The 19993-nt window shown below is 37.4% G+C and overlaps 1 protein-coding gene across 9 annotated transcripts in view; it reads left to right on the top strand.

Annotated features, from left to right (window-relative positions):
- Positions 1–19993, top strand: part of PHF8 (PHD finger protein 8) — a 143515-nt gene that overhangs the window by 87386 nt on the left and 36136 nt on the right. For all 9 annotated transcript variants that reach the window (XM_053579259.1, XM_053579256.1, XM_053579260.1 and 6 more), the window contains one exon: positions 17646–17741. In XM_053579259.1, the coding sequence (XP_053435234.1) occupies positions 17646–17741 (96 nt within the window). The remainder of the gene's footprint in view (positions 1–17645; positions 17742–19993) is intronic.

The following is a 19993-nucleotide window of genomic DNA, read 5'->3' as shown; positions in this document are numbered from 1 at the left end:
TGTTATTTCATCTTTGTCGTGTCTGATTGATGAGATTAGAGATTTTGCTCTTTTTTTTCCTGGTTAGGTTAGCCAAAGGTTTATCTATTTTATTGACCTTTTCAAAAAACCAACTTTTTGATTTATTGGTCTGTTATATAAATGTTTTGTTTTCAATTTCATTTAATTCTGCTCTAATTTTGGTTATTTATTTTCTTCTTCTGGGTTTGGGGTTGGAATGTTCTTCTTTTTCCAGTTGCTTGAGATGTCTCATTAAGTTGTTAACTTCCTCTCTTTCCGTTCTCTTGAGGAAGGCTTGCAGTGCTATATACATTTCCCTCTTAGGACTGCCTTTGCTGTATCCCAGAGGTTCTGATAATTTGTGTTTTCATTGTCGTTTTGTTCCAAAAAATTGGCAGTTTCCTTCTTAAGCTCATCTATGACACAGATATCGTTGCGCATAAGGTTACTTAACTTCCATGTTTTTGTATGAGTATGCAGATTCAATTTGTTTCTGAGTGCAACTTTCATTCCATGGTGGTCCGAGAAGAATCAAGGCATAATTTCTATTACTTTAAATTTACTGTGGTTAGACTTGTGACCTAAGATATGATCGATTTTGGAGCATGTTCTGTGGGCTGATGAGTAGTATGTGTATTCAGTTTTGTTGGGATGAAATGTTCTGTAGATGTCTGCTAAATCCAAATGTTGTATGGTTAGGTTTAAATCTGAAATTTCTTTGCTCAGCTTCTTATTGGAGGATCAATCCAACACTGCCAAAGGAGTGTTGAAATCTCCGACTATTATAGAGCTGGAGGAAACGAAGTTGCTCATGTCAGAGTTTCTCTCATAAATTGAGGTGCATTCTGGTTGGGTGCATAAATATTCATAATTAAAATCTCATCATCTTGAGTATTACCCTTAGCAAATATGACATGTCCATTCTTATCCTTCCTTACTTTTGTTGGTTTAAAGTCTATTGTGTCTGCAAATAGAATTGCAACACCTGCTTTTTTCTGATTACCATTTGCCTGAAATATGGACGACCATCCTTTCACCCTGTTTCTATATTTATCTTTTAAGGTAAGATGTGACTCTTGTATTCAGCAAATGTCTAGCCTGAGTTTTAGTGCAGTCAGTTGACCTGTGCCTCTTTAGAGCACAGTATAAGCCGTTCACATTGATGGAGAGTATTGATAAGTCTGGTAAAATTTTGGGTGTCGAGTTTTTTTTTTCTTTTTTTTTTTTTTTAGGTTCCATGTAACTAATTTCTTTTCTTTTCTTTTTTTCCTTATTGTTGGGGATTCATTGAGGGTATAATAAGCCAGGTTACACTGATTGCATTTGTTAGGTAAAGTTTCTCTTGCAATCATATCTTGCCCCTAGAAGGTGTGGCACACACCAAGGCCCCACCCCCTCCCTCCTTCCCTCTCTCTGCTTTTCCTTCCCCCCCATGACCTTAATTGTCATTAATTGTCCTCATATCAAAATTGAGTACACAGGATTCATGCTTCTCCATTCTTGTGATGCCTTACTAAGAATAATGTCTTCCACTTACATCCAGGTTAATATTAAGGATGTAAAGTCTCCATTTTTTTAATAGATGAATAAAATTCCATGGTATACATATACCACAGCTTGTTAATCCATTCCTGGGTTGGTGGGCATTTTGGCTATTTCCACATTTTGGCGATTGTAAATTGAGCTACAATAAACAGTCTAGTACAAGTGTCTTTATGATAAAAGGATTTTTTTCCTTCTGGGTAAATGCCCAGTAATGGGATTGCAGGATCAAATGGGAGGTCTAGGTTGAGTGCTTTGAGGTTTCTCCATACTTCCTTCCAGAAAGGTTGTACTAGTTTGCAGTTCCACCACCAGTGTAAAAGTGTTCCCTTCTCTCCAAAACTACCAGCATCTGCAGTTTTGAGATATTGTGATGTGGGCCATTCTCACTGGGGTTAGGTGGTATCTCAGGGTGGTTTTGATTTGCATTTCTCTAATAGATATGGATGATGAGCACTTTTTCATATGTTTGTTAGCCATTTGTCTGTCTTCTTTGGAGAAGGTTCTATTCATGTCTCTTGCCCATTGATATATGGTATTGTTGGCTTTTTTCATGTGGATTAATTTGAGTTCTCTATAGATCCTAGTTATCAAGCTTTTGTCTGATTCAAAATATGCAAATATCCTTTCCCATTGTGTAGCTTGTGTCTTTGCTTTGGTTGTTGTCTCCTTGTCTGTACAGAAGCTTTTCAGTTTAATGAAGTCCCATTTGTTTATTTTTGTTGTTGCAATTGCCATGGCAGTCTTCTTCATGAAGTCTTTCCCCAGGCCAATATCTTCCATTGTTTTTCCTATGCTTTCTTTGAGGATTTTTATTGTTTCTTGCCTTAAATTTAAGTCCTTTATCCATCTTGAATCAATTTTTGTGAGTGGGGAAAGGTATGGGTCTAGTTTCAGTCTTTTACATGTGGATATCCAGTTCTCCCAACACCATTTATTTAATAGGGAGTCTTTTCCCCAAGGTATGTTCTTGTTTGGTTTATGGAAGATTAGGTGGTAGTAAGATGTTAGTTTCATTTCTTGGTTTTCTATTCAATTCCAAATGTGTATGGCTCTATTTTTGTTCCATTACCATGCTGTCTTGACCACTATGGCTTTGTAGTACTGGCTACAATCTGGTATGCCGATGCCCCCAGCTTTATTTCTATTACCAAAAACTGCTTTAGCTATACGGGTTTTTTTCTGGTTCCATACAAAACGCAGAATCATTTTTTCCAAATCTTGAAAGTACAATGTTGGTATTTTGATAGGAATGGCATTGAATTAGGTAGATTGCTTTGGGAAAATAGACATTTTAACAATGTTGATTCTTCCCGTCCATGAGCATGGTGTGTTCTTCCATTTGATAAAATCCTCTGCTATTTCCTTTCTGAGGAGTTCATAATTTTCTTTATAGAGGTCCTTCACCTCCTTCGTTAGGTATATTCCTAGGTATTTCATTTTCTTTGAAACTATGGTGAAGGGAGTTGTGTCCTTAATTAGCTTCTCATCTTGACTGTCATTGGCGTATGCAAAGGCTACTGACTTGTGGACATTGATTTTATATCCTGAAACATTACTGTATTTTTTGATGACTTCCAGGAGTCTTGTGGTTGAGTCTTTGGGATTCTCTTAGTAAAAGATCATATCATCAACAAAGAGGGAGAGTTTGACCTCTGCTCCCATTTGGATTCCCTTTATTTCCTTGTCTTGCCTAATTGTCTTGGCTAGAACTTCCAGCACTACGTTGAATAGTAAAGGTGACAGAGGACAACCTTGTCTGGTTACAGTTTTAAGCGGAAAAGCTTTCAGTTTTACTCCATTCACTAAAATATTATCTGTGGGTTTGTCATAGATAGCTTCAATCAGTTTTAGAAATGTGCCACCTATGCCTATACTCTTCAGTGTTCTAATTAGAAAGGGATGCTGGATTTTATCAGATGCTTTTTTAGCATCTATTGAGAGGATCATATGATCTTTATTTTTGCCTCTGTTAATATGATGGATAACGTTTATGGACTTGTGTATGTTAAACCAACCTTGCATCCCTGGGATGAAACCTACTTGATCATGATGTATGACTTTTTTGATGATAAGCTGTAATCTATTGGCTAGGATTTTGTTGAGAATTTTTGCATCTATATTCATGAGTGAGATTGGTCTGAAATTCTACTTTTTGGTTGGGTCTTTTCATGGTATTGGTATCAGGTTGATGTTTGCTTCATAGAATGTGTTGGGGAAGATTCCTTCTTCCTGAATTTTTTTGAATAATTTCTGCAGTACAGGAAATAGCGCTTCCTTGAAGATTTGATAGAATTCTGGTTTGAAGCCATCTGGACCAGGGCATTTTTTTGATTGGAAGATTTTTTATTGTTTCTTTGATCTCAGTGCTTGAAATTGGTCTGTTCACGACCTCAACTTCTTCTTGGCTAACTCTAGGGATAGCATGTGATTCCAAATATTGATCCGTTTCCTTCACATTGTCAAATTTCTGGGCATAGAGTTCTGTTGTATTCAGAGATGATCTCTTGTATCTCTGATCTTGTGGGATCAGTTGTTATTTCCCCTTTATCATTTCTGATTGAGGTTACTAGAGAGTTTACTTTTCTATTTCTCATTAGTTTGGCTAATGGTTTATCTATTTTATTTTTTCAAAAAACCAACTCCTTCTTGCATTAATTTTCTGAATGAGTCTTTTGTTTTCAATTTAATTGATCTCTGATTTGATTTTGGAGATTTCTCTTCTTCTACTGACATTAGGCTTAGATTGTTCTTCTTTTTTCAACTTCATAAGTTGGCTTGTGAGTTTGTTGATGCACTCTCTTTATGTTTTTCTAATGTAGGCATCTAAAGCGATCAATTTTCCTCTCAAAACTGCTTTTGCAATATCCCACAGGTTTTGGTAGCTTGTGTCTTCATTGTTGTTATGCTCAAGGAAGTTAATAATTTCCTGTTTTATTTATTCCTGCACTCATCTGTTATTCAACAGAGGATTGTTTAATTTCCATGTCTTTGTGTGGGGTCAAGCGTTTTTGTTAGAGTTGAGTTCCACCCTTAGTGCCTTATGGTCTGAGAAGATACAAGGTAAAATTTCAATTCTTTGATTCTGTTGATATTTGTTTTGTGTCCCAGGATATGATCATTTTTGGGGATGTTCCATGGGGTAATGAGAAGAATGTGTATTCTTTATCTTTGGGATGGAGTGTTCTATATGTGTCTATCAAGCACAGTTGTTCTAGGATCTCATTTAAATCTCTTATATGTTTGTTTAATTTCTGTTTGGAGGATCTGTCCAGCTCTGTAAGAGGAGTGTTAAAGTCCCCTGTTATGATGGTATTATTGGATATCATATTGCTCAGACTGAGTAAGGTCTGTTTCAAGAATCTGGGCGTATTTAAATTTGGTGCATAAATAGTTAGAATTGAAATGTCTTCTTGTTGTATTTTTCCCTTGACCAATATAAAGTGACCATCTTTTTGTCTTTTTTAACTTTAATTGCTTTAAATCCACATGTATCTGAAAATAAGGTTGCAACTCCTCTTTTTTATTTTTATTTTTTATTTTTTATTTTATTTTATTTTTTTTTAATTTTTTTTATCCTCTTTTCTTCTGAATGCCATGTGTCTGAGAAATTGTCTTCTAACCCTTGACTCGGAACTTTAATTTGTGTTTTGAAGCCAGGTGTGTTTCTTGCAGACAGCAAATGGATGGCTTGTGTTTTTTACTCCAGTCAGCCAGTCTATGTCTCTTCAGTGGGGAATTCAAGTCATTAACATTTATTGAGATAATTGATAAGTGTGGTAGTGTTCTATTCATCTTATTTTGTGAGAGTCCATTGCTTAGTTTTATCTTTTGCATCAGTGTGGAGTTTAGGTTCTGTCATTTAATTTCTGAGTTCTTACTTTGCTGCTGATCCATTGTGATGGTCAGTGTGTAGAACAGGTTGAAGTATTTCCTGTAGAGCTGGTCTTCTTGTGGCGAATTTCCTCAATGTTTGTATATCCGTAAATGATTTGATTTCTCCGTCAATTTTAAAGCTTAGCTTAGCAGGGTACAAAATTGTGGGCTGGAAATTGTTCTGTTTAAGTAGATTAAAGGTAGATGACCCTTGTCTTCTTGCTTGGAAAGTTTCATTAGAGAAGTCTGCGGTCACTCTGATGGATTTGTCCCTGTAGGTCAACTGGAGCTTACTTCTGGAGCTTGCAGAATCATTTCTTTTGTCTTGACTTTGGACAGGTTCATCACAATGTGTCTTGGAGAAGGTCAGTTAGAGTTGCGGCGACCTGGGTTCCGATATCCCTCTGAAAGCAGTGTGTCAGAATCTTTGGTGATATTTGGGAAATTTTCTTTTATAATATTCTCTAGTATGGCTTCCATTCCTCTGGGGCATTCTTCTTCCCCTTCTGGGATTCCTATAACTCGTATGTTGGAACGCTTCATAAAGTCCCATAATTCTGACAGTGAACGTTCTGCTTTCTCTCTCTTCTTTTCTGCCTCTTTTACTATCTGAGTTATCTCAAGAACTTTGTCTTCTACCTCTGAAATTCTTTCTTCTGCGTGGTCTAACCTGTTGCTGGTACTTTCCATTGCATCTTTAAGTTCCCTAATTGACTGCTTCCGTTCCTTCAGCTCAGCTGTATCCTTTCTATATTCTTCATATCGTTCATCTCTGATTTGATTCTGGTTTTGGATTTCCTCTTGGTTATTTTCGACTTTATTAGCAGTTTCCTTCAATGTTTCCATCATTTCCTTCATTGTTTTCATCATGTGTATTCTAAATTCCCTGTCTGTCATTCCTAACATTTCTTTATTGGTAGACTCCTCTGCAGTAGCTACCTCATTGTCCCTTGGAGGGTTTGTTCTGGTCTGTTTCTTCATGTTGCCTGGAGTTTTCTGCTGATTCTTCCTCATGAGTGATTTCTTTTATCTGTTTCCTTGCCCTAATTTTCCTTTCACTTCCTCTTGCTGTTTAAGTTCCCATGCCAGTTTTCCACTGTTTTTTGTCCTCCTCTTGGTGTCCAGAAGTCTCTCACTGAGTCCCTGTATCTTCAAAGGGATGATTATAGGCAGATCCCACCATCCGGAGATGTCTGGAGTCCTGTCTCCCCAGACTCATGGTGCCCTGATGCGAGGAAGCTGTTACTTGGTCGCCATCTTGCTCTCCTTTCCCAGCTATCGAGTTTTTCCAAAGTCCAGTGGGTATTTTTAATCCTTTCAACACTGTGGAAGTTGGAGTTTGATCATAAGTTTCTGAGTGAGTTTACTTTTGTGGTAGAGGATTGGGGTGGTCATTATGGAGGATAGGTCTGAGAATATCCTCAACAGCTGGTTTGGTTATGGCAAATTTCTTTAACATATGAATGTCATTAAAGTATTTAATTTCTCTATCATAAATGAAACAGTTTAGCTGGATACAGGATCCTGTGTTGAAAGATATTTTGTTTTAGGATATTAAAAGTCAATGACCACCCTCTTCTGGCTTGCAAAGTTTCAACAGAGAGATCTGCAGTCATTCTAATATTCTTCCCGTTTTAAGTAATGGATTTCTTACGTCTGGCTGCTTTACGAATTTTCTCCTTTATGTTAACTTTAGTGATGTTAATTATGATATGCCTGGGGGATATCTTATTTGGATTGAGTCTTGCTGGGGTTCTGAAACTGTCTGGTATCTGAATTTCAGAATATCTTGGTATATCTGGAATATTCTCTGTCATAATTTCATGGAGATGGGCCTCTGTGCCTTGCGAGGCTAGTTCACCACTTTGAGGGATTCCAGTGAGGCGGATATTAGCCTTCTTCTAATTATCCCAGAGCTCTCTGAGAGAATGATTTGTTTTTGCTCTCCATTTCTCTTCCTCTTTGGGAGTTTGGGAGTGTTTAAAAGTTTTGTCTTCAATGTTCTAAATCCTTTCTTCTGCTTGGTCCACTCTGTTACTGAGGGGTTCTACTGTATTTTTCAGATCTTTGAGGGCTGCAAATTCTTGCTTCAGTGCATCAAAATCTTTGGTGGTTTTGTCTTTAAGTTCGTTAAATTCTTGAGACAACTTTTGAATTTCTCCTCATATTTCTAATTCCGACTTTTGAATTGCTCCTCAAATTTCAAATTCCAAATTTTTTTCCATTCTATTGCTCTTGTTTGCAGTCCACATTCGGAATCTGATTTCTGACATCTCGTCCAGTTGTTTATGAATGGGATCTTCAGTTACATCTGCCATATCTTTTCTTGGGGGGGCGTTAATCTGTTGAGGTTATTCATGTTACCAGAGTTTTTCCGCTAATTCCACCCCATGAGTATTTTACACTGTTTGACTTTTTCCCTGGAGCTTTGTGGAGGACCCATACAGTGCTACGGCCTGAGAAACTGGGGACTTGTTTATTGTGGTGGGGCTAAGTGGTTCTGTCTTGATTTCGACTGGTCTCTGTCCCATCCTAGTGACACAGTTACTCTGGGTTGAAGTCTCAGCTGTGGAGAAATACCAGCAATTAAGTCACCCCACCCCCAACAGACACAATTGGAAAAGGAAAATCAAACTTTCCTACAACCACACACCAGGGCACCACTTGAATAGTCCTTGGGCGATTGGATCAGTTCAAAAGGTCCAAATGAATTGTCTCAGTCAGCACCTGTCTCAGTTGGGAGAGTTTAAAAGGTCTCTGGCAAATGGATTTCTGGGGTCTGGTGACAACTCAGATATGACTTACTCCGGTGCTGTGTGAAGTCAGGACAACCCACCCAGCAAATAGATTAGTCTGGGAAGGTTAATACCTCCTTCCCCACCTTGCACCTCTGTCACATCCAGTCACTGATAGCTCCACAGGGCTGTGACCAGTTGCCTCCAGTAAGTAGATACTTCAGGGGTTTGCACCTGCCTGAATTACAAGGAAATCTATATCTGCTGAGGCAGGCCACTGCTCTCTGCCTCTATCCAGCAGGGGGATGTGAGATCTGACAACCTTGAGCGCTTGATGGAGGCTGGCGGGTGTTCACTCAGTTCCAGCCCCGCCCCTGATTGATGTTACTGAGAGAACAGAAAATCTTTGTGGGAATTTGTTTTTGTCCCTGCTAAATTCCCCTGCAGAAGAGAAGCTGTTTTGAGTTCCCAGAGCCTGCACCTTAGGCCCTGTCTTTGCTCCTGCTGGTTTGTATTTGGTTAGCTGTCAATTCTAGCCTCCTGCCTTCATTTGTCTATAGGCTGATGATCCCCTGAGGGCCAGGTCTGTCTTAGGGTCAGTAAAGCGGTCCTCTTGGTCAGCCCCACCCTTCGAATTTCTTGGCTCTGCTCGTGCGTTTTCTAGTCCCCGCGCTCCACCCAGGGTGGTACCTCCTCAGGCAAACCCTTTACTCATAGGGCCTGCGTTTCCGTCCCAGATCTGTTCTGCAGGGTTGCCACCTGAGAAGATGCCCAGCCTCCTCGGGTTGCCCAGGGAGACAAGGGTTGTGGGTTAGGAATATATGGGAGTGAGCCCTATTGTTGCCAAAATTGGCTGCTGCTCTTAGCCTCGGGGCACTGCCTCTCTGGCGTGGTTCCCTGTCAGCCGACCGTCCTCTCCTCACTCATGTGCTGCAGAATCAGCACTGACCTTATGTAGTCTAGGCCCTGTCCACACCCCTTGAGAAATTACCCAAGCATTTCGACTCCTGGAGGACAGGCCTCCAGACTTCAGAGTGAGAATGGAGGGGAGTGCTGGGAGCTCAGAATTGCAGGTAGAGAATATATACAGTTTTATACAGTTTTATGCCTGGCAGGAGAATGCCGTTGCACACTAGTATGGGAGGTAAGTTCAGTTTTTACAGGGTCTCTCCTGTGGAGTGTATTGGGAGGACCTTTCAACTCTGCTCATTTGTTTGTGGGGCACTCCAAGCCATTCTCATGTGGGAGGGGACTCCCGTCCACTTGGTGATGTATTTTGTACCTTTTGTTTGTATCCTTGGGGTCTCAGCTCGCCTCAGCAGGGTTGATGTGTGTTCTTCAAACTTCTCTCTTGGTGCAGCTCTTATCCACCAGGTTACTTCCTAAATTTCTGTCCTTTAACTCTCCTTCTGGATGGGAGCCTGTGTGGAAAGCTGGCTTCAGTCAGCCATCTTGTCTCCTCCCCCACTCTCATAGGTTTGTTTTTATCCCTCACCAGCCTTCTTAGTTTCAAATGTCCTTTACAGAACTATATGACTGCGTATGTTCACATTTAGCTTCCACTTACTAGTGAGAACATGTTCATTTTTTAAAAAAATTCTATGGATGAAATATTTGTGTTCCCTCCCAAAATTCATATGTTGAAACCTTGTTCCCAATATGATGGTATGTGGAGATGGGAGGTTTAGGAGGTGATAATATTAATATAGGATTACTAACATTATGAAAGACATCCGAGAGAGATTTCTTGTTCCTTCTGATATATGAGGGACACAGTCAGAAGATGGTGGGCCATCTTTGATCAAGAAGCAAGCCCTCATTAACAATTGAACATGGAGGCACCTCTATCTTGAGCTAACCAACTTCCAAAATTTAGAAGTAAAGTTGTTTAGAGCCAGTGATAGATTCAGCAAAGTTTCAGGACACATGATCAACACAGAAAAATCAAATGTGTTTCTATACATTAGCGATGAATAATCCATAAATGAAATTGAGATAACCTTTTAAAGTAAGTAGGACCTTATTTATTTATGAGTTTATGAGTCACTCAGTGTAGGCTACTTTTGTTGTAGCAGCCCAAATAGACTAAGACAGTTGTTTTGACTATTTGTGATTCCATTCAAATTTTAGGAGCACCCTTTCCCTTTCTACAGAGAAGGCCTTTGGTATTTTGATAAGGATTCTGTTGAATCTAAAGATCACTTTGAGTAGTCTTACCATCTTAACCATATTAAATGTCCAATCTGTGAGCACAGGATGTCTTTCTATTCATTTTGGTTTTCTTTAATTTTTTTCAACAATGTTTTATAGTTCTTAGTATATATATCTTGTACCTCCTTGGTTAAATTTGTTCCTACTTCTTTTATTCTTTCTGATAACTATTGTAAATGCAATGGTTATCTTAATTGCCTTTATGAATTATTCATTGCTAATGTATAGAAGTACATTTGATTTTTATATGTTGATCATGTGTCCTGAAACTTTGCTGAATCTATCACTGGGTCTAATATCATTTTTTGGTGGTTTCTTCAGGATTTGGATAGATAGGATAAGTTTATTTGTGAATAGAGGTAGTTTTTACTTCTTCCTTTCTAATTTGGATGCCCTTTCTTTCCTTTCCTTCCTTTTTTTCTTTTTTTTCTTTTCACTCTTCTCTTTCTTCCACCTGATTGCTCTGACTAGAACTTCCAACATGTTGTTGAATAACAGTGGTGAAAGTGAGCATTTTTGTCTTATTCTTGATCTTAGAGGGAAGCTTTTAGTCTTTCAATATTGTGGTGTTAGCTGTGAGTTTTATAGATGCCCTTTATCATGTTGAGGAGGTGCCCTTCTTTCTAGAGATTTTATCTTGAAATGGTACTGGATTTTGTCACATACTCTTTCTGCATTAATTTTCTTAGGCAGAGCCACCCTGCATTACTGGGATAGATTCTATTTGGTTGTAGTGTATAATCCTTTTAACATACTTCTGAATTTGATTTGCTAGTCTTTTGTTGAGGATTTTTGTATCAATATTCATAAGGGATATGGGTCAGTGGTATCCTTTCCTGGGTTTTGTATCAAGGTAGTGCTGGCTCATAGAATGATTTAGGATGCATTCTCTCCTCTTCTATCTTTTGTAATAGTTTGAGGAGTGGTGTCAATTCTTCTTTAAATGTTTGGTAGAAGCCATCTGATCCTGGCATTTTCTTTATTGGTAGCTTTTTCATTATTGATTTAATCTTTGTACTTATTACATCTATTGAGATTTTCCATTTCTTTATAAGTCAGTTGAAGTGATTTCTCTGTTTCTACAAATTATAGTTTACTTGCTGGTATGAAATTGTTCATAGCATTCTCTTATAATCCTTTGTATTTCCAGATTATCTGAAATAATACATCCTCTTCACTTTTTAATTTTAAGTATTTTTGTGTCTCTTTTTTTTTTGTTAGTCTAGTTAAAATACTTGCCAATCACTTCTCAGCCTTTTGAATAAGATCAAGTATAAAACATTTGCCAATTTTGTTGCCGTTTTCAAGGACTAACTTTTGTTTTCTTGATTCTTTCTATTGTTTTGATATTTTCTATTTTATTTATCTCCCCTCTAATCTTTATTTCCTTCATTCTGCTGGCTTTGGGTTTAGTTTGGTCTTCTTTATTCTGGTTTCTTAAGGTGTGAAGTTAGGCTATCGTTTTGAGATCTTTTACCTTTTTCAATGTAGGCAGCTATAAATTTCTCACTGAGCACTACTTTTGCTCCATCCCATAAGTTTTGGTATATTATGTTTTCTTCTTATTTATTTCTGAGTTTTTCTAATCATACGTGTGGTTTCCCTTTTAACCAATTTGTTTCAGTGTGTGTTGTTTAATTTCCTTCTGTTTCTAAATTTTCTATTTATCTTCTTGTTATTGGTTGCTAATTTTATTCCATTATAGTTCAAGAAGATAATGTATAATTTATCAAAACTAGTTTTGTTGCCTAGCATTTGGTCTGTCCTGGAGAATGTTTCGTGTATACTTGAGAAAAAAATGTATTTTTTTGTGGGTGGAGTGTTCTATTCATGTATGTTATTTCGTGTAGTATTAGGTTTATAATGTTCAAATATTCTATTCTCTTATGTATCTTCCTACGTTTTATCAGTTATTGAAAGTAGGGTACTAACTCCCCACCTATTGTAGAACTGTGTTTCTCCCTTCAATTCTGTCAATATTTGTTTCATATATTTTGAGACTGTTGGGTGCATATCTATTTGTAATTATTATATTACCATTTTATTTATATGTAACACCCTTCTTTGCCTTCTTTCTATAACAATTTTTGACTGAGAGTGTATTTTGTCATATGTTAATATAATCTTTGCTGCTTTGGGGTTACTATTCACAGGGAATATCTTTTTCTAGCCTTTTACTTGCAACCTAGTTGTTTGATAATGGATCTAATAGGGGTCTCTTGTAGACAGTATACAGTTGGATCATGTTTTTAATGCTTTCTGCCAATTTCTGCCTTTTAATAATTTTATGTTTATGGGCAGCGCCTGTGGCTCAAAGGAGAAGGGCACCAGCCCCATATGCCGGAGGTGGTGGGTTCAAACCCAGCTCCGGCCAAAAACTGCGCCCCCCCCAAAAAAAATTATGTTTAAAGTGATTACTGATAAGGAAGGACATACTCTACTATTTTGTTGTTTTCCATGTCTTACATCTTTTTGGTTCCTTAGTCCTCCATTACTCCTTTCTTTTGTGTTTAGTAGATTTTTTGTAGTATACTAATCTGATTCACTCCTCACTTCTTTTAGTATATATTTTATATACTTTTTAGTTATTTTCATAGTGCTTTCCTGGAGGATTACAATTAATACCCTAACTTTATAATGGTCTGGTTTGATTGATACCATGTAGCTTCTATAGCATGCAAAAATTCTTCTCCTATATAATTCCACCCCCTCAAGTGTTACATTTATTACAGATTTCATCTTTATGAAATCTTTTTATTGACATAGACTTATTATTATTTTATGCATCTGTCTTTTTAATCATGTAGGAAACAAAAAATAGTAGTTGGAAACCACAAATATAATAAAACTGGCTTTTATATTTACCTCTGTAGTTACCTTTACCAGTATTCTTTATTTCTTTGTTTGGCTTTGAGTTGCTCTCTACTCTCCTTTCATTTCAGCCCTCTTTAGTGTATCTTAAAGGGAACGTATATATGTTTCTTTATTTGAGAATGCCTTAATTTTGCCTTCATTTTTGAAGGATAGTGTTATTAGATACAGAATTACTGGTTGACAAGTTTTTTTCTTTAAACACTAAGTATATTATCCTACTGCCTTCTGTATCCTGTAGTGTGTCTGATGAGAAATTGGTTGTTAATCTTACTTACTATCTTTTATATATGACATGTGGTTTCTCACTTGCTGCTTCTATGATTCTCTCCATGTTTTTGACTACTTTGGCAGTTTGTATATAATATATCTCAGTGTGGATTGCTTGAGTTTATCCTATATAGAGTTCATTGAGCTTCTTGGATGTATAGCTTCATTTACATCTTTCAGAAATTTAGAAAGTTTTTGGATATTTTATCTTCATATAGTCATTTCTCCCCTTTCTCTCTATGCTGTCCTTCTGGGACTCTCGTGAATATTTTAGTAATCTTGATAATGTCCACAGGTCCATTAGGCCCTCTTCATTTTACTTCATTCTTTCTTTTTCTTTGTTCTCATCAATCTGGATAATTTCAATCAACTTTTCTTCAAATTCTTTTATTCTTCTCTCTTCTCAAATCTTTTGAACCCCTCTGGGGAATTTTTTTGTTTTCAGCTATTATATTTTTTTCCTTCCTTCCTTCCTTCCTTCCTTTTTTTTTTTGACAGTCTCACTCTGTAACCCTAGGTAGAGTGCATCATCATAGCTCAATCTCCAGGGCTCAAGTGATTCCCTTGCCTCAGCCTCCCAAATAGGTGGGACTACAGGTGCCTGCCACAACACACAGCTAATTTTTCTATTTTTTTAGGAGAGGCAGGGGTCTCACTCTTGTTGAGTCTGACCTCGAGCTCCTGAGCTCCAGGGATCCACCCGTCTCAGCCTGCCAGAGTGCTAGGATTACAGGCATGAGCCACCGCGCATGGCCCACACCTATTATATTTTTCAACCCCCAAATTTCTATTTAGTTATTTTTTTATAGTCTCTATTTTCTTATTGTTGTTCTCTATTTGTCCAGACATTATTCTCCCAGTTTCCTTTAGTTCTTCGTCAGTGGGTTCCTTTAGTTCTTTCAGTATATTTAAGACAATTAATTTAATGTCTGTGTATAGTAAGACCAGTTTTCTGGGCATCCTTTGGGATGGTTTTTGTCAGTTTCTGGGTTTTGTTTCTATAACAGAGGTATATGTTCCTTTGTATACCTCATAACTTTTGTTGAAAATGTGACACTTTGAATATTACAATGTGGTTAACTCTGGAAATCAGATTTTCTTTCCTCACTTTGCTGCGTTGCTTATTGTGAGTTATAATCATCTATTTAGTGATGTTTTTTCCAAGTGATTTAAAAAGAAAAAATCTCATTCTGTCACCCCAGGCTGCAGTGGTATGTAGACAGCCTTGTCACAATTCAAATTCCTGAGCTCAAGAGCTCTTCCCACCTCATCTCATGGAATGATAGGATTGTAAGTCTGAGCCACCAAGCTATAGTTTTCTTTTTTTCATTTTTTAAAAAAATTTCAGATTAATATGAGAGTGCAAATGATTAGGTTACATTGTTTACATTTATTAGGTAAAGTTCAAGTTGTAGTTGAGCCTTTCCCTCAGGCGTATGCTGTATACACAATGCACATTAGGTGAGAGCTTACCAATCACCCTCCCAACTCCCATCCCCCCACTTGAATTTGTGTTTTTCTCTTATGCAAGAGTGTAGTTGTTTATCTATTGATTTCATATTAGTATTGAGTACATTGGATACTTGCTTTTTCATTCTTGTGATACTTTTCTAAGAAGAATGTTCTTCAACACCATCCAGGTTAATATATATGGCTCAAAGCTATTTTTTTTTTTCTGCAGTTTTTTTTTTTTTTTTTTTTTTTTGACCAGGGCTGGGTTTGAACCTGCTACCTCTGGTATATGGGGCCAGCGCCCTACTCCTTGAGCCACAGGCGCCACCAATCCAGATTAATATAAAAGATGTAAAGTCTCCATCTTTCTATGGCTGCATAGTACTCCATGATATGTATGTATGTATGTGTGTGTGTATATATATGTATGTATGTATGTATTATATATATATATATATCACAGTTTGTTAATCCATTCATGTGTTGATAGGCACTTGGATTGATTCCATATCTTGGTGATTGTGAATTGAACTGCGATAAACATTCTAGTGGACATGTGCTTATGGTAAAATGATTTTTTTTTTTAATTCTGGGAGATGCTTACTAATGGGATTGCGGGATCAAATGGAAGGTCTACTTTTAGCTCTTTGAGGATTCTCCATACTTCTTTCCATAAAGGCTATATTTGTAATCCCACCAGCAGTGTAAAAGTATTCCCTTCTCTACACATCCACACCAGCATCTGCAGCTTTGGGACTCTGTGAAGTGGTATATTCTTACTGGAGTTAGGTGGTCTCTCAAAGTGGTTTTGATTTGCATTTCTCTTATGATGAGGGACAATGAACAGTTTTTCATGTGTCTATTGGCCATTCATCTGTCTTCTTCAGAGAAGGTTCTGTTCATGTCTGTTATCCACTTATGGGATTATTTGCTCTTTTCTTGTTGATTAAATTGAATTTTCTGTAAATTCTAGTTATCAGCCCTTTGTCAGATTTGTAGCATGCAAATATCTTCTATTCTGAAGGCTGTTTGCTTTAGTTGTTGTACACATTAGTACACTGAAGGTGTATCTTAGTGTCATTTTAATTTGCATTTCCTTAATAATTAATGATGTTGAACATCTTTTCTTGTGCTCATTGGCTCATTGTGCTCATTAGCCATTTGTATGTCTTCTTTAGAAAAATGTCTATTTAAGTTCTTTGCCTTCTTTTTATTTGGTTTATTTGGGGTTTGTTTTCTTGTTAAGTTGTTAAAGTTCTCATATATTTCGGATAATAATAACCCTTTGCCTATACACATGACCCCTAATTTACAGTGATTCAACTGACAATTTTTTGACTTTATGATGATGGAAAAGTGATATGCATTCAGTATACTCCTTGTCTTACAATGGGGTTGTGTCTGGGCAAACTCATTTTAAATTGGAAATATCCTAATTTGAAAATGTACTTTTGACTTCCAATATTTTCAACTTATCTTAGGTTTCTTGGACATAACCTCCATGATAAATTGAGGAGCATCTATATCCAATTTGAAATTATTTTCTTAAATTCTGAGGGCTGCCTTTTCATTCTTTCAGTTGTTTCCTTTGATATACAGAGTTTTAAGTTCAATGTAGTCCCATTTGTCTTTTTCGGATTTTGTTGCCTGTGCTCTTGGTGTCATAACCCTGACACTTCCTGACACTTCCTCTGATGAAGTAGAATTCTAGAAAAATTTGAATTTGATCACTAGAAGGAAGTTTTTCACTCTCACTTTGCTACTTTTCTAGGAGTAACAACAGCATCCGAGTTTTACCTCATCAGTAGGACCTTTCTGGATTATCTTCTTATTAAATCCAGTGTGTAGCATGTGGATTTTGAGGAGAGTATGATAAAATTATTTGTGTTAGATGGGATACTTGTATATTGTATTTTGTCATTCAGATGATATAATTTCATTAATCTTGTTCCCAGTGCAGCCCAAGTATTCTCTTTTTTTTTTTTTTTTGCAGTTTTTGGCTGGGGCTGGGTTTGAACCCACCACCTCCAGCATATGGGGCCAGTGCCCTACTCCTTTGAGCCACAGGCGCCACCCCCAAGTATTCTTTTTATTCCTTTTGTGTGAATTAAATATGTACTATTTTTCCATTTATTCAGGAAACAGTTACTTGAGCACCTACTATGCATTTTGTTAGGTTCCCTTATTATTATTTATATATATATATATATATATACACACACATATCCTTGCTGTTATGGTAAATTAGAGGCAAGAGGTTTACTAATCAGCTTTTGTATACTGATTAGCAACAAGTAACTTCAGTAGAGGTATGTACAAGACACTATGAAGAGCTGAGCAGGAGGCATCTGAATCAGATTAGGAGAGTAAGGGAAGACTTCTTGTAGGATGTGAAGCTAAAGCTGAATTTCAAAGGGTAAGTAAAGTAACACATGAAGTTACTCACTAAATGGATATTGGGTGAATGAATCATAATTTGGTGAATCTGGGAGAAGGATATTTGTAGCAAGGGTGCAAAGTAGAAAAGCATGAAATATATGTGGCACATTCAGGGACTCTTAATAGTTGAGTATGGATTAAGCAAAGGATATACTTGTAGGGGAATGGGAGGAGCTGAAATAGCCATCATTCTGTCTTCACCCCTTTGGGTAAAATCTCAGTTTATACTACTTTCCCCTCTTTCTGCAGTCTACCCTTCCCTGGAGTCTGATGATGATGATCCTGCTTTGAGATCGCGACCCAAGAAAAAGAAGAATTCAGATGATGCTCCATGGAGTCCTAAAGGTGGTCTGTTTCTTAAACTTCATACAGGTTGGCGGTGGGGGGCGGAATAGACTGGATATAGGCAGAATATTTAGTATTGGAAGACATGACTTAGTCATTTATTTGTTATTCGCAGAACATTTGTTGAGTGTTTGTTGTGTTCCAGGCACCATCTTAGTTGCAGAGTTAAAGGGGATTAATAAAACATAGACTTTATGTAATAAGTCTAACAAAATTAGAGGTAGTAGAACATATGGCTTTTGATAATATATGGCTTGAGGTGAAAGGAGGAAGACCTTGTTAGCAAGCAATCAAAGGCTTCTGAGAACATGCTTATGTCATCATTTTGTCAAGGAGGGACATTATGCTCACTGTGTTTAGCTCTACTAGGCTCAAAACTGTCATCCGAACTGAGACACCATCTCTGAGGAAGGAAGGAAGGGTGATCATTGAGTTAAAGATGTAATTTAGAGGACGATGAAAATAATTTTCTTCATTTCCTTGGATGGTTTTCACATTGAGGATGCATCAAGTTAATTTTTGCTACTTAACAAACTATCTAAAACTTAGTAGCTTAAAACACCGATTATTTCTCATGTTTCTATAGGTTGGCTGAGCTGTTTATCTAGTCTGAGCTACCTTGACAGGGGCTGAAAGGTCTCGAAAGATCTTCCCCAGGTGTCTGGGACCTAAGTTAAATTGCTAGGGCCTCTATCCTCATGGTCTTTTATCCACCAGACCAGCCTAGGGTTTTTCATAACATGGCAGAAGGGTTTCTAGCAGTATGCAAGCACTTTTCAATCCTTTACTTGTGTCAGATTTGCTATAGTCCCATTGGCCAAAGCAAATTACTTTGCTACACCTTGATTCCATAGGTGCAAACATAGATTATACCTCTTGAGAGAAGAGCTGTAAGGTTACATTGCAAAGGTCATGCATACAAGGAGATGTGAGCAAACTGAGGGCCATTATTGCAACAGGCTATCATGGGGGCACTGCTGTCTCAGTACCTGTGGTTCACCAGGAGATAAAGGGCCTGTTGCTCCTACCCAGCCCTATTTATTTGGCCTTTCTGGTATTTGCTTGAGGTTGGGGGAGTGGGAGACCAGGGCATCACTAGGAAGTATTCTCTTAATGAATCACTCAACAAGTATTTTATTTTATTTTTTTAATTCAGGCCTATGTCTTGATTGTATTTTCTCCTGTAATTTCTAGTTTTATTTTCTCCTATCAAACTTTCCTGATTAACATTGTGGAAATTTTTTTGGAAAATACTGAAAATAGAGGGAATTATAAAGAAGAAACCACCCATGATTCTGCCGCTCAGAAACAACCATTATTAATATTTTATCATATCTCCTTCCAGTTTTTTTTTTCTTTTTTATTGTTGAAATTACACTGTCAATCATATACTCTACTTAAAAAATTTTTTTTGACAGTCTAACTCTGTTGCCCCAGGCTATAGCTGGAGTGCTGTGGCTTTAGCCTAGCTCATAGCAGCCTGAAACTCCTGGGTTCAAGTGATCCTCCTGCCTCAATCTCTAGAGTATCTGGGACTACAGGCACCTGCCGCAACACCCTGCTAATTTTTCTATTTTTAGTTGATACGGAGTCTCGCTCTCGCTCAGGCTGGACTTTAGCTCCTGAGCTCAAGTGATTCTCTGGCCTTGGCTTCCCAGAGTGTTAAGATTACAAGCATGAGCCACTGCTCCTGGCCCCTACTTTAATTTTTTTTTTTGTCTTTTAATCAAAGTAGTAGCTGTAGCATATCAAATATTATGGGAGGAATTTAGGATGAAAAGCAATGATCCCACTTTACCCATTTCAACCCCTTACCTGAGAGGTAGCCTCATAGTTTTCATTTCCTGGTAGATACCTCCAAAACTCAAGATATTAGAGTTTAAGGCAAGAGGTTCACTTGAGCCCAGGAGATTAAGGTTGCTGTAAGCTATGATGACACCACAGCACTCTAACCTGAGGCAACAAAGTGAGACTCTGTCTCAAAAACAAAAAAAGATAATAGAGTTTATACCACTATTTCTTGATTTATCAACTTTATTTCTCCTTTCTTCAACTTCTGTTAGTCTCTCTTGATTGCCATTTTGTAAGGTATGGTATTAGTGCCCCTATTCTTTCTTCCCTCCTTCAACTTTCTATGAACCATACTTTTTTGTTTATGCTATCTTATGATTAATACTCTACCTTGACTAGAAGTTGACTGTAAGAATTTAAAACCAATAATTATGTCTAGCTTTTTACCTTAATATGATCTC

Source organism: Nycticebus coucang, chromosome X, assembly GCF_027406575.1.
Source record: "Nycticebus coucang isolate mNycCou1 chromosome X, mNycCou1.pri, whole genome shotgun sequence".
NCBI classification, from domain to species: Eukaryota; Metazoa; Chordata; class Mammalia; order Primates; family Lorisidae; genus Nycticebus; species Nycticebus coucang.
Note: the sequence above shows the minus strand (reverse complement) of the source record. Positions and strands in the feature narration are given on the sequence as shown.